The sequence below is a fragment of the Polypterus senegalus genome, chromosome 16 (assembly GCF_016835505.1).
Source record: "Polypterus senegalus isolate Bchr_013 chromosome 16, ASM1683550v1, whole genome shotgun sequence".
NCBI classification, from domain to species: Eukaryota; Metazoa; Chordata; class Cladistia; order Polypteriformes; family Polypteridae; genus Polypterus; species Polypterus senegalus.
The window spans coordinates 90,629,693-90,647,778 of NC_053169.1; the positions used below are offsets into that span (position 1 = coordinate 90,629,693).

At 39.7% G+C, this 18,086-nt stretch overlaps 1 protein-coding gene across 1 annotated transcript in view; it reads left to right on the forward strand.

Annotated features, from left to right (window-relative positions):
- tpcn3 (two pore segment channel 3) overlaps positions 1-18,086 on the forward strand; it is a 152,829-nt gene that overhangs the window by 109,901 nt on the left and 24,842 nt on the right. The window contains exons 12-13 of the mRNA XM_039738370.1: positions 2,683-2,747; positions 9,755-9,842. Coding sequence (XP_039594304.1) covers positions 2,683-2,747; positions 9,755-9,842 — 153 coding nt within the window. The remainder of the gene's footprint in view (positions 1-2,682; positions 2,748-9,754; positions 9,843-18,086) is intronic.

Genomic DNA, 18,086 nt, shown 5'->3' on the forward strand with positions numbered 1-18,086 from the left:
ATATGATATATTTAACTGACATTTTTTATTGTAACAACCAACGATTTATACAGGAAAATAATGACTACAAGGTTGCCCAAACTTTTGCATCCCACTGTATGTATATATATATATATATATATATATATATATATATATATATATATATATATATATATATATATATATATATATATATATATATATATATATATATATATGTATATATATATATATATATATATATATATATATATATATATGTATATATATATATATATATATATATATATATATATATATATATATATACAGGAGTGCAGAATTATTAGGCAAGTTGTATTTTTGAGGATTAATTTTAATATGGAACAAACACAGTGCTATCAGTCAATCCAAAATGTTAATAAACCTGAAACCTGAATGTTTCACAACGGAAATGTGAGTGTGAACATCATCAGGGGAATACATATGTGCACAATTATTAGGCAACTATTAGTGTGCAGATTTATTATGCAACTAAAGGAAAAATGAAAATTTTCCCATCTCACTTGTTTATTTTCATCTGTTATAGTGAGAATAATAAACAAACACCTCAAAATTTACAAATAAACATCTCTGACATTTCAAAAAAATCAATCAATCAATCAATGACCAATATAGCCACCCTTCTTTCCAATAACAGTCATAAGCCTTTCCATTCATGGAGTCTGTCAGTTTCTTGATCTGTTGACGATCAGCTTTTGTGGAGCAGTGACTACAGCCTCCCAGACACTCTTCAGAGAGGTGTATTGTTTTTCTCCCCGTAAATCTAGCGTTTAAGAAGTGCCCACAAGTTCTCGATAGGGTTTAGGTCAGATGAGGAAGGGGGCCATGTCATTATTCCTTCATCTTTAAGGCCTTTACTGGCTGGCCACGCAGTGAGAACTTCGATGCAAGTGATGGAGCATTGGCCTGCATAAAAATCATGGTCTTTTCCTGTATCACTGTTTGAAGAAAGTGTCTTGAAAAACTGGCAGTAGGTTTGGGAGTTGATTTTGAGTTCATCTTCAATGCAAAATGGTCCAACTAGCTCATCTTTAAAAATACCAGCTCATACCAGTACCCCACCTCCACGTTGGAGTGGAGCTCTGTGCCATTACTGATCCACAGGTCCATCCATCTGGTCCATCAAGAGTCACTCTCATCTCATCGGTCCATAAAACCTTTGAAAAAATCTGTCTTCAGATATTTCTTGGCCCAGTTTTGACGTTTCAACTTATGTTTCTTGTTCAGTGGTGGTTGGGTTTCAGCCCTCCTTACCTTGGCCATGTCTTTGAGCACTGAACACCTTGTACTTCTGGGCACTCCAGGTAGGTTGCAGCTCTGGAATATGAAAGTACTGGAGGATAATGGGTTCCTGGTAGCTTCACGTTTGATTCTTCTCAAATCTTTGGCAGCTAATTTGCGTCTTTTGTTCTCAACACGTTTCTTGCGACCCTGTTGACTATTTGCAACAAAATGTTTGATGGTTCTGTGATCACACACCAATATCTTAGCAATTCCAAAAGTGCTGCATCCCTCTGAAAGACTTTTTACAATTTTTGACTTTTCAGAGTCAGTTAAATCTCTTTTTGGCCCATTTTGCCTGAGGAAAACTAGCTGCCTAATAATTCTGCACACCTTGATATAGGGTGTTGATCTCCTTAGGCCACACCCTCCCTCATTACACAAATACACATCACCTGGCGTGCTTAAATCCAATAAGCATTCAAGTTAATACAGCTTGGAGTTGGAATATACGCATTAAAAATGATGATATGGTCAAAATACTCACTTGCCTAATAATTGTGCACACAGTGTATATGTGTATATATATATATATATATATATATATATATGAAGACAACTGGTCACTTTTAAAACTACAAACTATCAGCCATTTTGAGGGAAGTAATCCTAACATTAAGAGCAAAGGTAAAAATGAAAATGTAAAATGCTTATTTGGATGAATATTATGCAGTTTGCATTACAAACACTTCATACCATTTTCTCAGCAGGTCCCTTTCTTGAAATGGCTGTAGGATTTAACCCATTCCGTCACCTCCTCTCTTTTTCACTGAAGGGCAACGATACTCTCACCTTTTAGTTTTGGTCCTAGTCAATCTGTGTATCTGTAGCTCCTTTTTATTTCATTTTAATTAGCCATATGCAAAGTGCAAGTGCCTGGTTGAAGATGCTGTGCATTGGTGCCTCATAGAAAATCACATCACAGCTTGACTCCAGTTATTCTGTTCTGTGATTTTACAGTAAATGTCTCTCTTTCTTTCTTTCTTTCTTTCTTTCTTTCTTTCTTTCTTTCTTTCTTTCTTTCTTTCTTTCTTTCTTTCTTTCTTTCTTTCTTTCTTTCTTTCTTTCTTTCTTTCTTTCTTTCTTTCTTTCTTTCTTTCTTTCTTTCGTTCTTTGTCAATGAGTGATTTCTACACACATATGCCTATCCATAGAAGAGTTTCGGTGTTTCTGTTGATTATGATTCAGGAAACAGCCAGAGAAAATAATTAAAAAAAAAAATTCAGGTTTCGCAAAACAAGAGAGATCTCAGCTACATACTTTACAGATGTTAAGCATATTGCAGTTTTATAAAAACTATATTTTGTTAGTGTGCAAATTTCAGTGCCATAAAATCATGTAGCATTTCACTCCAGTCATATATCTTCTGTTCCACAGGTTTGACACCACTGTTATTATCGCTGCTCTGTTAGCCACTATCATCAATACGACCTTAAAATCAAGTAAGTGATATCATTTAAGCTAAGGGCAATGGGTCATATCAAATATTTTATTTATTGACTTTCTGTGAATGAGAGATGCCAACTGGTTCAGTCTCTGCCATTTGCAGATGTAACTATGAATGTTAAATCAATATACACGGTTCAATACGTGTTTTAGAATTCTGTGAAAAAGATGATGTCTTAGTGTACTTTATATAAGATACTTGCAATTGAATATATTTTAGCCATCACATAGAAATGGCCATTATATTTAGCATTGAGTGAATGTGTGAAATTAGTGTTCAATCAATGAGATGGACAGTAATTTTCTTGCTTAAAACCGTCACCATCAATAAGAAATTTCCAATCACTTTGCAGATTTTTTTGTTTTCTGAGAACATTGTCCGTATGTTTTGAGATCTGGAATAGATCTGTATCTCTTAGGTCCGTGTACTTTTTGATATTTGAGATTTCGTTTCAGAAAATATCATTTAAAAAAGAAATAGAGACACTTATTTGATTATTAACTTAAAAGGGAAAAATGAAAAATGCAAAACAATTACTTTTTTCATTTTGTTCTTTCGCACGTCAGAAAAGAGAAATGCAAGAAACGAGAAAACACCCTTTATTTATTATGCAGTCAGTAACGTTCAGAAAAGAACTGCTACATCAAGGAAGCAAAATTTGCAAAGCTTGTATTTTTACTTGAAAGATGCGACTCCATTTTTCTGCAGTCATGTCCTCGTCCCAGAGTGTCACTCTTTAACTGTTCTAAAAAACAACTTAATGGTCCATCCTCTGCTGATGCCAGTGTAAATTTCAGGGCCGTTGATCGATGTGCTGTGAGGAGAACTGTTCGCATGTGTCGTCAAAAATGCCACGCCACACTGCTGCAGTAATTCAGGCCAAAGGAGCCCCAACTAAATATCGAGTGCTGTACCTGCTCAGACTTTTCATGTTCATACCTTTCAGTTGGCCAACATTTCTAAAAATCCTTTTTTTGCATTGGTCTTAAGTGATATTCTAATTTTCCGAGATACTGAATTTGGGACTTTCATTAGTTGTCAGTTATGATCATCAAAATTAAAAGAAATAAACATTTGAAGCACATCAGTCTGTGTGTAATGAATGAATCTAATATACAAGTTTCACTTTTTGAATGGAATTACTGAAATAAATCAACTTTGTCATGATATTCTAATTTTATGACCGGCACCTGTAGTTGTCTATGACAAAAAACAACAGCTAAATGAACATTCTAACACACAATATTTTTCACAATTGATGAATTATATTCCTAAAATCTACCAGTCAATTGTAATGAACAGATTAGTGACCACTAGATAAACGGGACTGTTTATAATATGGCTCTTTAAATTAGGCACCTGAAATGAAAATGCTGATATATCATTAACTTGAAAAGTCTAAAAAACACAATTTATGTCCAACACCACTCAATTGTTAATGGTTCTTTTAGAAAATAAATATCATGAGACATTCCAATGGTGAGCACACATAGGTGAAGAAAATATGACAATCTGTACCAAGCAACTTGTTCAGGGCAATTCTGTATCAGCTGCCTGATTTCAGTATCATGCAGCAGGAGGGCCATAAGAGGAGACGAAATCAGTAGCTGCAATGTAGCATAATTGTTAGGTCGTGTTTAGCTGTCAATTCAGCCATAAAGGATATGGAAATTTCATGAATGTCATGGAAACTAGACACAGATTTTAGACTTGGAAAAAGATAAAGAAAATGGTTGTCATTAAAGAACAAGAACGGACATAAGAGGACAACCAGATCATGAAGCAAGCTTACTGTTCTGGGCAGCAAAGCATGCTGCAGCATTCAGACTTGAGCATTTCCTTGACTGAGGAAATTATAGGTCAGTTATCTAAACTTGTATAATGCGCTAAATTATTCAAAAAGAGAAACACATCCACTGAAAGCTCATAACTTGGCCTACGATGCAGACACAGATCCCATTACACGAATCTGATGCATATTCATAAAGACTGGCAAATTAAAATTGGCCTTGTAATTGTCAACTACGTTTATAAGATACAGAAAAATAATTATTCAAGGCGCTTCAGAAAAAAGACCCTTTTGATGAGTTTTCATTTTACTGTCATGTTATGTCAAAACAGTGGACCTATGAGGCTGTGCCTTTCTCCTTCGGAAATCTTTTAGTCAGTCATTGTCCAACCCGCTATGTCCTAACACAGGGTCATGGGGCTCTTCTGGAGGCAATCCCAGCCAGCATAGGGCGCAAGGCAGGAACATATCCCCAGGCAGGGCGCCAGCCCACTGCAGGGCACACACACCCGCACACTAAGCACACTCTATATATGTATATGTGTGTGTGTATATGTATTTATTTATATATGTATATTTTTATATTCATATATTGTCAGACCAAGACAGACAATCATAAAGGGTCTGGGGCACCCCTAAGGTAAACCCTATATATTGAAATGACGCAAAAGGAGCAAAAAAAAAAAAACGTGTTTGGAGACGCGTGATAGTGAAGACTTCTTCCTAAATGATGGAGTCTGTCCAAGATGGCTGCACTTCCAGTTTTGATGGTTTCTGGGAGGAAGAGGCAGGTTCATGTGTAGTGACCCAGGACTTGACATCATGGTTGGTGGCACGTCAGTCTTTCTTTCTGCAGAGGGGAGAAGAGAAGAGAAGTTTTTACTGCCTAGCGTCCTCCCCACTTGCAGGCGGCCAACAAATTATTATATTGTAGTGACCCGGCAGCCAGCGCTGGGCATGATGCATTGTGGGTAATTTATGTAAAGTTAACTTTTGTGTTAAATTAGCAAGGCAATCGAATTGTTTTTCCTGTTGTAATTGTTGTATCTGTTTGTGTTCAACTGGTGGGGCGGGTTTGGGTTATTGCCGTCCGGGGTTATTAAATTGTAAATAGTTACCATCAATGAGAAAGATGGCTTCGTTAATGACCTTGGCAATGGCTTTGCAATGAGATTGAGCTTTGTTTTCTGACTATCTGCTCTAATAAAGAGATACAACAGGACAGAGCTGTGTATTGCTAAGATTTCATCTAAGCAATTATTGCCGAGACACTCGGAGTCGTGCGGTGTATGGGACACGAGTGCTCGCTACTTAAAGAGCTGGGTACAGCTGTGTGCATAACGCTGGCAGTCCGCTAGCCGACAGCTTGGGAGAAGTGCATGGCAGAGTCAGCTCTGAAAACTTTAAGACTCGACCACGGGTCGCTACAATATATATAAAATCCTGAGCCTAAAATTGCAACGATTTTGTGCAGTGATTTCATGTGACATTTTTATGTCACGTTTTTTGTCACACTTTAAATCATGCTTATTTTAAAACCTACATATATATGTTTGTTTCAGAATTTATTCGAACTTTATTGTAATGTTGTTAAATTTTCAGATTCCTATTTCGTTTTTAAATTATAAACTACAAACCAGATTCCAAAAAAGTTGGGACACTAAACAAATTGTGAATAAAAACTGAATGCAATGATGTGGAGATGGCAAATGTCAATATTTTATTTGTAATAGAACGTAGATGACAGATCAAACGTTTAATCCGAGTAAATGTATCATTTTAAAGGAAAAATATGTTGATTCAAAATTTCACGGTGTCAACAAATCCCAAAAAAGTTGGGACAAGTAGCAATAAGAGGCTGGAAAAAGTAAATTTGAGCATAACGAAGAGCTGGAAGACCAATAAACACTAATTAGGTCAATTGGCAACATGATTGGGTATAAAAGAGCTTCTCAGAGTGGCAGTGTCTCTCAGAAGCCAAGATGGGTAGAGGATCACCAATTCCCACAATGTTGCGCAGAAAGATAGTGGAGCAATATCAGAAAGGTGTTACCCAGCGAAAAATTGCAAAGACTTTGCATCTATCATCATCAACTGTGCATAACATCATCCGAAGATTCAGAGAATCTGGAACAATCTCTGTGCGTAAGGGTCAAGGCCGTAAAACCATACTGGATGCCCGTGATCTCCGGGCCCTTAAACGACACTGCACCACAAACAGGAATGCTACTGTAAAGGAAATCACAGAATGGGCTCAGGAATACTTCCAGAAACCATTGTCAGTGAACACAATCCACCGTGCCATCCGCCGTTGCCAGCTGAAACTCTACAGTGCAAAGAAGAAGCCATTTCTAAGCAAGATCCACAAGCTCAGGCGTTGTCACTGGGCCAGGGATCATTTAAAATGGAGTGTGGCAAAATGGAAGACTGTTCTGTCACGATTCGAGTTCTTTTGGAAATCTGGGGCGCCATGTCATCCGGACCAAAGAGGACAAGGACAACCCAAGTTGTTATCAGCGCTCAGTTCAGAAGCCTGCATCTCTGATGGTATGGGGTTGCATGAGTGCGTGTGGCATGGGCAGCTTGCATGTCTGGAAAGGCACCATCAATGCAGAAAAATATATTCAGGTTCTAGAACAACATATGCTCCCATCCAGACGTCATCTCTTTCAGGGAAGACCCTGCATTTTTCAACAAGATAATGCCAGACCACATTCTGCATCAATCACAACATCATGGCTGCGTAGGAGAAGGATCCGGGTACTGAAATGGCCAGTCTGCAGTCCAGATCTTTCACCTATAGAGAACATTTGGCATCATAAAGAGGAAGGTGCGACAAAGAAGGCCCAAGACGATTGAACAGTTAGAGGCCTGTATTAGACAAGAATGGGAGAGCATTCCTATTTCTAAACTTGAGAAACTGGTCTCCTCGGTCCCCAGACGTCTGTTGAGTGTTGTAAGAAGAAGGGGAGATGCCACACAGTGGTGAAAATGGCCTTGTCCCAACTTTTTTGGGATTTGTTGACACCATGAAATTCTGAATCAACATATTTTTCCCTTAAAATGATACATTTTCTCAGTTTAAACTTTTGTTCCGTGATTTATGTTCTATTCTGAATAAAATATTAGAAGTTGGCACCTCCACATCATTGCATTCAGTTTTTATTCACGATTTGTATAGTGTCCCAACTTTTTTGGAATCCGGTTTGTAAAGACATTGTGCCAAAAGATTTTACCATGCCCAGGGCCGGAAATAAAAGACAAAGAGTAGCATAGCTGCTGTACAGGCTTTTAAACATTTGAAGTTCTGTGTGAGATGCAAATCATGTGGCACTGCAGCAGCAAGCCAGCAGCTGATCGAGCAAAGAGGATGTAAAAAAAAGACCTGTACAGTGGAACCTCAGGTCACAACCGTAATTCATTCCAAAACTCTGGTCGTAACCCGATTTGGTCGTGACACGATCTAATTTCCCCCATAGGATTGTATGTAAATACAATCAATTCGTTCCAGACTGTACGAACTGTATGTAAATATATATTTTTAAAGGTTTTTAAGCACAAAAATAGTTAATTATACCATAGAATGCACAGTGTAATAGTAAACTAATGTAAAAACATTGAATAACACTGAGAAAACCATTACAGAGAAAACTAACATTGCAAGAATTACGAACCGCTCGCTGTAAACACTTTTTTTAATGAGTTTTAAGCACGGGGAAAAAAGAATACGTAATTTATACAAAAACTAACCATAAACAACCAAGAAAACTAATACTGCAAGAGATAATGCTACAGCCTTACGAACTGCTGTGAAAAACCTTGAACAACCAAGAAAACTAACCTTGCAGCAAATCGCCATGAATCTTTCTGGATTTCTTGCATAACATCACCTCACTTACGCTATCCCCTGCAAGTTGCTTCTTGTTCAAACACACTAGCAACAGTTTATCCACCTCTTCCAGCACTTGAGGCCTCTGCTCGGTTAACACTATAACTCCTTTTGCAACACCAGCTGCTCTAATGGCCTCTTTCTGCTTTAGAATTGTCGAAATCGTAGATTTTGACTTCTTGTACTCAGCGGCAAGATCGGTAACACGAACGCCACGCTCATACTTTTCAATAATTTCTTTCTTTAATTCGATTTCAATTTTCTTCAAACATTTCTTCTCACCAACACTACCACTCTTTACTTGCTTAGAGGCCATGGTTAATTGCAAAATTCATGCAAAAGCAAACGAAATAGAGCACAAAGAGTTCACAGAGAATGCACGCATGCCTGACCGAGAACAATGTACAGGGAGAGACTGAACATGTGCGGAAATCATCGGCGCGTACGAACCGGAAGGAAAACTGGCTTGTTCGTCACCCGAGTGTGGGGTCGTGAACAGGTGCAAAAGTTTGGTGAACTTTTTGGTCGTAACCCGATTTTTATGTGTTCCGAGACGTTCGTGACCCAAGGTTGTACTGTATTTGTTTCCCATTGTATCACCATTTAATAGGGGATTTCAGAGGAGCGACCGTGTCTCCTTGGGGTGCGTTCAGCCCCCCTCTTCACAACACGAGCGGCAGAGACGCGAAGTGGCTGGCATGTAGTGCAGGCCGGGAATGTTGTCAAGCGAAGCGAGCCCCGTAGTATATATATTAATATATATATCCACAAAATATATATATATCCACAAAAAAAAAACATAAAGCAAATAGCAAACAGTAGACTACTAGTAGCCTTATTGGTACATTTCTAATATTTTTTTTTTAACATCTTTCTCTTTATTTCCAGATCAACCTTTTCCTTTACATGGTGACAGGGGCCCAGGGCCTATTTTGACAGCACCAGTACCAAGACAGGTGCCAAACCTGGAAGTGAGACTGGTCTGTCACTGGGCAGATTCTTGCAAACACTCAGGCTAACTCAAAATTGCTGTCAGTCTTTGCCTAGCCTAACACATTTTTAAATTATGGGAGGGAATCTGTGAACCTTGAAAATAACTCCTGTGCTCTTATAATCTAGTGCATCTGTTAATTTTGAAATCAGTTGTATTCCTTTTGGGTTGAAAAGACCACAGCCCATCTTGGCTACAATCTGCACAAAGCCATCTTTTCTTTGATCCTGGACAGGATGTCAGCCCATCATTTTGAGAGGAATTTGTAAATGTCTTAAAGTAGGATTTTAGTAAAATAAAGGGGATTATTTTAACCTTTTTCCTTTTTTTCAGCTGAAATTTATAACAGCCGGGAAGTTCTGGATATTGTCTTCATTTTGAGGGTACTCAGGCTCATTCGAATTGTTGACAGTATTAAAAGGTAAGTGGAAAGCTGATTGTCTTTAAAGTTTCATTTTTCTGTCAGATGTCATTAAGGCACATAAGAAATCTGAACTTTAGATAGATAGAACTTTATTTGTCCCCAAGGAGATAGTTGGTTTTTTATTTAAAATTAATAAATAAATAAATACATACATGGATAGATAAATAAGTAGACACACACTGTGGTCCCAGCACATAAAACTCCAAAGGCACAGAACTGCCTATGCGCAATAGTTTATGCATTGCGTATTAGACCCATCATGTGAGAGGAGCAGCCATAGTGGCTACTTAATATGCAGACTCTAGATTGAAGTTAGACAGTTTAATCATCCACGTTTTTATTGAATATAATGCTGATTGTATTCTTCTTCTTCTTTCGGCTGCTCCTGTTAGGGGTTGTTGCCACAGAGGATCATCTTTCTCCATTTCTTCCTGTCCTCGTCATCTTACTCTGTTACTCCCATTACCTGTATGTCTTCTCTCACCACATCCATAAACCTTCTCTTAGGCCTTCCTCTTCTCCTCTTACCTGGCAGCTCCATCCTCAGCATCCTTCTTCCAATACAGGCAGTCCCCGGGTTACATACGAGATAGGGACTATAGGTTTGTACTTAAGTTGAATTTGTATGTAAGTCGGAACAGCTACATTATTTTAATAAATACTATTGTTGACTGACTATAGCCAAGTGCTCTGCCAATGAATGATGGAGTTTCACCTCTCTCTGACCTTTTTATTATTTCTACTTTATTTTCCATGGTGTTGGTTTTACTCTTCTTTACTGTATCACCAGCACTTGCATCAGATTTTTGTATCAGAGTCATTGTTGAAGGGTGAAGACAAAAGATTAAGATGAGCTCTTCTGCACAGCACTGTCCACGCTATCACAGCAGGAAGGCACCCGTCGTCAAGACATCTGATGTACTGACAAGAGACAACTTCCTGCTATGTGCGTAACAGTACAAGCAGGCTTGCTATTGAGAATGAATGGGGACGCCGAGGGGCGATTCACAGCCCGCCCACCACACAGTCACCCCCACTACAGTATGCAGTCTGCAATGTCCGCCCACTGAGAATGAACACAGTGTGGCCAAAGGTGGATAGTGAATCGCCCACCACTGCCCCATTCAACAGGCAGCCATCCGAGGCACACTACAATGCTACCCCCTGCCTCCCGGTTCACCCTCAATGGCCTCTGTTCAGCCACAACTGGGTCACCACTTGCAGCATTACCAGCCACCCACCGAGAACGAATGGGGTAGCCATATGTGATGGGCGGGCAGTGAAACGCCCCCCTCCGCTCCATCCAGCCTCCGTCCAGTTAGGGGCAGTAGCTGCGGTGGTGTGGTGGGTGAGCAGTGAACCGCCCCATCAAGCCTCCGTCCTGTACACGAGCGATAGCTGTGGCCCCAGTGACTATGGACCACGGGTCACCGCTTGCCGCCGGGAGCCACCTGAGGGATACTACACTGCGCGAGCAGCGCAATCACCCTCCTCCAGCCACCAAGGCCGAAGATGACGGAGCGGCAGTTACTGAGGTGCATGCGTCGCAGCTGCGGCCCCGTTCATAAGTCATAGGTCGGATGTCCGTAACCTGGGGACTACCTGTATACCCAGCATCTCTTCTCTGCACATGTCCAAACCAACGCAATCTCGCCTCTCTGACTTTGTCTCCAAACCGTCCAACCTGAGCTGACCCTCTAATGTCCTCGTTTCTAATCCTGTCCATCCTCGTCACACCCAATGCAAATCTTAGCATCTTTAACTCTGCCACCTCCAGCTCTGTCCCCTGTGCCACCGTCTCCAACCCATATTACATAGCTGGTCTCACTACCGTCTTGTAGACCTTTCCTTTCACTCTTGCTGATACTCATCTGTCACAAATCACTCCTGATAATCTACTCCACCCACTCCACCCTGCCTGCACTCTCTTTTTCACCTCTCTTCCACAATCCCCGTTACTCTGTAATAACACAGATTGGATTAATGACATAAAATAAACAGTTCACACTAGTCCAAGGATAGGTCAACGTTTACCAACAAAGTCAAGATTTTCATACTACGGCCCAGTTATTGCTGCAGTGTTAATGTTTCACAATATGCTGTAGAGACATCAGACTGGAGTGGTGGAGTTGCCGTACATCTGCGTTATTTGTGTTAAAAGTACATGTCAACTTGAGTTTGTGGTTTTATATTGGCTTTGTCAGGGCTATAACACAAATTTCTAAAGTCCTTAGTATAGTAACGTTATGCCACTGACACTGCTACCCATTAATACAATATTGTAATCCTCCATGTCATGTCAACATGAAATTATTGAGGTGTAAGGAAGATCTGACACAGTTCGAGCTACTCCATCGGTCTGAGAAAGTTGTGCATATTAAATGGATTCGCTGTGTGAGTAAGAGTGTAGGTATGTGCATAATTGGGTCATAGTAATAATAATAATTATAAATTTTATTTTATAGTTCCTTTCCCATGCTCATAGTCTTTAAAAAATTCTTTTGATGTTTAGTTCAGTTCTAATAATTACTGCGGCTCCTCCTCCTTGTCTTGAGCTGCAAAACTCTTGAAGTAAATGTATCTCGATTGTGTCGCCTCCGTGATCGTTTGGTTTTTGCCAGGTTGCTGCTCATGTCAAGGTTGGAGAGTGTAATAAATTCTGATAATAACAGTGCTTTGCCATTAAGAGATCTTGAGTTAAACGATGCAATATTAGCTGACAAGGGTTCATTGTGAACCAACTGTGGCCAACAGACACTTATAAGTATACCGTATATACTCGCGGTTAAGTCGGGACTTGATTTTACAGTATAATTTCTGGTATTTTATAATGTCGGTTTTATAAGTCAAATGCGGAAAACACACGCTATTGGTCCAAGAGATTATGATATGCTAGTGCCCACCTGAGAGAGTAACCATGGAGCAAATGGCCTTTTTTTTATGTGGGTGCAGCAATGCGCTGTATCAGCGTGTGCTCCTAACTTCTCTCTCTATTGTGTCTACGTGACCACACAGTAATACCCAAACTCTTCCGAATCACCATTTGCACTGATTTGTGTTTTTTTGTATCTTACTCCCTCATACACCTTTATCGTAAGAGCATCCCATATCTACCATTGAGTGTTTGATAAGAAGACAATATGAAGTTGGTTTTAATTTATACGTCATTGAAGTAGCAAAAGAAATTGGTAACTGCGCTGCTGCAACAAAGTTCGATGCGTATGAGAAACTGACGCAAGATTGGAGGAGGCAGGAAGATGTTAAAAATAAATAAATAATGATTAAGTGTCGCGGTTTTGAATGGGCGTATAAGTTGGGGTCTGATTTTATGATTGATTTTTCGGGTTTCAAGACCTGACTTATACGTGAGTACCGTATATCTTCTAGTAGTGGCCGGCTCCTTATTGACGCCTGTTTCCAATAAAGAGATGTCGCGACAAATAGACGCCAGTGTCTAATAGTAGCCGGTCTCCTTTAAGCGCTGATCTCCAATGACCCACCGCCTTTTTTGTACGCTAATCCTCTTTTTGTACCACCTGGGCTACCGCCCTCCTGCAGTGAATCATACGGTAAGTACCTTTTTGTGGCAAAAATGTTTTGTCGTCGGATGCTATCGAGGAAGCGAGAAAGCAAAAAAAAAAAATTTCTTTGTGTGCATTTTGCCCTTTCATCTCCACGTCAATCATAACCCCACAGGGGGGGCAGAGGTGGTGGGAAGAACATGAAAATGCCATCTTCGACACGTTAATCCTGATAAAACTGATTACTGCGCGACAACAAGCAATGGGAGTACCTGTATTGCCATCACAAGAAGAGGAAGATGAAGAAGAACTCGCAAATAACGAAGCAATCATTACCTATTCAGACGATGAGTAAATGGTAAGTACTGTAGTTTATTGTATCTTATCCAGTCTCGTGTCGTAATGTACACGTATATGCGTGAGTTTGGAGCTTATTGCATTTCCTTATGTTCCACAGGGGACTTGTCGGGCTGATGCGCGCTTTTGTGCGAAATTCGGACTGGTGCAGGCCAGTGCTGGTGGCATCATTGGCGAGAAAGTTGACGTCTACCGTACCTGTTTTTCATGCTTACGGTAGTACCGTACTGTATACTGCTTTAATAAGACCGTACTGCTGTACTGATAATTTCATTAAATCCTGAAATGTTCATCCGGTGTTGTTGCCTACATTTTGTGACCGTAAATACGGTACCATACCGTATTTTACTGCCAAATGAACCCCGTTTATCCATCACCATTCCATCTGCGAGGCGAATAATAGCCGGTCTCCAACAACTGCGGTCTCTTTTAAACGCCGGGCCGTCCGCATAATTTTTTGAATAAACGCCAGGGATACTATTGGAAGATATACGGTATTTAAACATTATAATCACTTTGTTTATTTTAGCAGATGGATTTATGTGAAAGATAGAAATATTAAGTTATGAGTGCAGAGGTTAGACAGCAGCCTTATTGTTTTTAAATATTATACCTGAGTGACTGGAAGCTTTGCATTAGGCCACAACATCTCATTTCAGTGCTCAGTTACAACAATAATGTCAAACTACGTCTATTTCCTTTGGATTTTAGAATTGCAATGACCAAAACTGTCCATGTAGAATTCATGTTCAGCTGTTGAAGCATACGAAATATCGTGCTGAGGAGGAAAGTTAGAAAAATTGCAGGACATGACACATTAGGTGGCTCAATGTTATGATGCTTATGTTAAGATAAAGTTTGGTAAGCGCGCATTTTCTGTGAGTAAAGAGTACGTACAGTGGATTTAGAAAGTATTCAGACTCCTTTACTGTGTTGCAGGTTTAGTTTTAAACAGATGGATTTGGTTTTTATGCCTATAAATTTGCACTCAGTAACCCATAACCAAAAAGTGCAAACATGTTTCCAGAAAGGTTTGCAAATGTATTTAAAATCAAAAACAGAATTCCCTCATTTATATAAGTATCCAGCCCCTTAATTCAGTAGCTTCTAGAAGCCCCTTTGGCAGCAATTACAGCTTTGAGTCTTCTTGGGTAAGTCACTACAAAGGTTTGCATACCTGGATTTGGGCAGTTTATCCCATTCTTCGATTCAGATCCCCTCAAGCTTTTGTTAGACTGGATAGGAAGTCTCAATGAACTACCATCTCCAGGTCTCTCCATGGATCCTCTCAGTGGCGTAGGAAGGCGGGTGCGGTGGGTGCAGTCCGCACCTCGTACCAGCTCTGAGGGGGTGACAAAAAATTGCCGGTTTTGTATTAATGCGCCTTTTTTGTTACATAAAATAACAGGTCAAATAATTTACATGGGCTTTAACAATCCCTAATTGCAGCAGATTGCGGGTGAACGATGTGATGCTGTAATGATTTAGTATTATTGTGTGATGCGTGGGAGTGTATCATACACGTTGCGAAGGCATGGAATGTACAGTATATCCGATCGGTTTGCAGTCTTAGAGCCCAGCAATCTGATCGAAACCACAGAAACTGAACTTCCCAAGTTTCTACAAAGTTTGGTTGAAAATTACAATGAGCTTTCTGCAGATGGTATCCGTACAGAAATTCCACGCCTAAGAAGATTTCGAAAAGCCGCCAAAGTTCCAAAAGAAGAGTCTCTTGGTTGGACTTCCTTAAGATTCTTAGAGTTTGTGGGTAAATATGAACTTTTAGACTCTGTTCTCAATTTCACTTTAGCATTAAGATTTTTCTTAACTTTACAGTATGTGTTTCTGTTGCATCACGTGAGAGGAGTTTTTCGAAACTCAAACTAATTAAGAATTATCTCACATCCACTATGAACCAAGCACAACTCTCTAGCTTAGCCATTTTGTCAATTGAAAATAGTATAGCTGAAGGTATCGATTTTCATAACGCAATTTCAAAATCTGCAGAACAAAAAGTTAGAAAGAAGAGATTCTAAGTATCATGTTAAAGTACAGTTTGTTGGATTAGAGCCTAGAGAACGAAACTTGTAAGCAGTTGAGTTTTCATTAAATTGTATTATAACAATAATAAAGTTATGCACTAGGTACTATCACTATGAAAAAAGATTTCTTACATTGTACGTTAAACTGGCTTATTAATAAAAAGGCATTTTACTTTTTTTTTTTATTCATAAAAAATTGTTTACAAAATAATTAACATTATGCCCTCTTTACTTAACCAAATGAATAAAAAAAATTTCATTTTTTATTTTGGTGGACATGGGGGTGACAGCTTTAAACTCCGCACCGGGTGCCACCAGACCTTGCTACGCCACTGGATCCTCTATGGGGTTTAAGTGTGAGCTTTAGCTGGCTCACTCAAGGACAGTCAGGCTTGTCTCAAAGCCACTCCAGCATCATCTTGGCTGCATGCTTTGGGTCATTAACATGCTGAAAGGTGAACAGTCACGCCAGTGTGAGGTTGTGTGTTCTCCAGAGCAGGATTTCTTTCAAGGACCTAACTGTGTTTCGCTGCATTTATTCTTCCATCCATCTCCCTGGTTCTACAACAACAACAACATTTATTTATATAGCACATTTTCATACAAACAGTAGCTCAAAGTGCTTTACATAATAGAGAATAGAAAAATAAAAGACACAATAAGAAAATAAAATAAGTCAACATTAATTAACATAGAATAAGAGTAAGGTCCAATGGCCAGGGTGGACAGAAAAAACAAAAAAAAAACTCCAGACGGCTGGAGAAAAAAAATAAAATCTGTAGGGATCCTCCCTGGTTCTACCACTGGGAAGCATCCAAGCATCCCCATTGCAAGATGCTGCCACCACCATACTTCACCAATAAGGAGGTGATGAGCAGTGTCCGGCATAGTGCTTGGAACTATGTTCAGAGAGTTCAGTCTTTGTCTCATCAGACCAGAGAATCTTTTTCCTTTGACCATCAGAGTCCCAATTAAATGCCATTTGTCCAACTCCAAGCAGGCTGTTGTTTGCCTTTAACACAAGACTGGCTTCCACCTAGGCCAGGGGTCGGGAACCTTTTTGGCTGAGAGAGCCATGAACGCCACATATTTTAAAATGTAATTCCGTGAGAGCCATACAATATGTTTAAAACTAAATACAAGTAAATGTGTGCATTTAATGTAAGACCAACACTTTTAAAGTACAATAAGTCTCTGAATTCTTTTTAATAACGTTGTTATGTAGTTGCTAAACAATGATGAAAAAAGTTCTTCTTACCATTAATGCGGCTTCTAGTGCTGAATGGTTTTGCTGATGGCTTTGTAGCCTGCTTGATACGTGGTGAGGTTAAGCTTCATGCAGACGTTGAGACTTCCATCCGTTAAACGTGATCGTAGGTTGGTCTTAATGTTCTTTTAGATGTGAGAAAGACTGTTCACATGCATACGTAGAGCCAAACATTGTCAGTACAGCAATACTACTGCAGTGTGTGTTATGTGACGGGAAGCGCGTTCCAAGTTTTGACAATCAGCTGGTCCGCGGGTTGAAGTTTTTTAATTTCTCCCCACTTGTGTTTGCTCGCCAACTCTGCTTGCTGTCGTGCAAGTCTTTCCAAATCTTTATTCGGTGACTTGAACTTATTCACCCACATGTCTGAGGCCTTCAGGTCAGCAGCTTGTAGCTCAAAATCTCTGACGGAGACACCGGGGATGTAACTCAGGTCGGCGCTGTCCACTGCACACTCGTGTGGATAGGTGATGAACTTAAAAAGACGAGTGCGCTCACGAAATTCTCCAAAGCGCCTTTGAATGACTTCAGGAGATTAGATGTGAAGCCCGCTAGCTGCTGAAGATCAAGATGTTGAGCTGGGTCACTTGCTGTGCATGCATCTTTAAACTCTCCCAGTTTTTCAAAGTGTAGTAAACGACCCGTTTCAATGTCGGCGATGAAGAGTTCTAGCTTGTTTTCAAATGCTTGTTGAAGGGATAAGACTGTATTTCCAACGCCTTGCATTTTCACATTGAGCTGGTTCAGATGTTCAGTCATGTCCACAAGATAGCAGAACTTCAGGAGCCACTCAGTGTTAGCTAACTCAGGATGCCCAACGTTTTTCATTTCAAGAAAAATCCGGATTTCGCTCAGACATGCAATTTTATCATTGCATATTAGACACACTGCAGAACCTGCTCTCTCCACAAAGGCGAATTCCTCTGTCCATTCCTGCTGAAAAGTACGATACTCCTCATCGTTTTTTCTTTTAGCCATCTTCTTCGATAAAAGGGTTTCTGCAATTAGTTAGCTGACTACTTCATTAAAAGGAGAGAAGTTTACTTCCTGACCT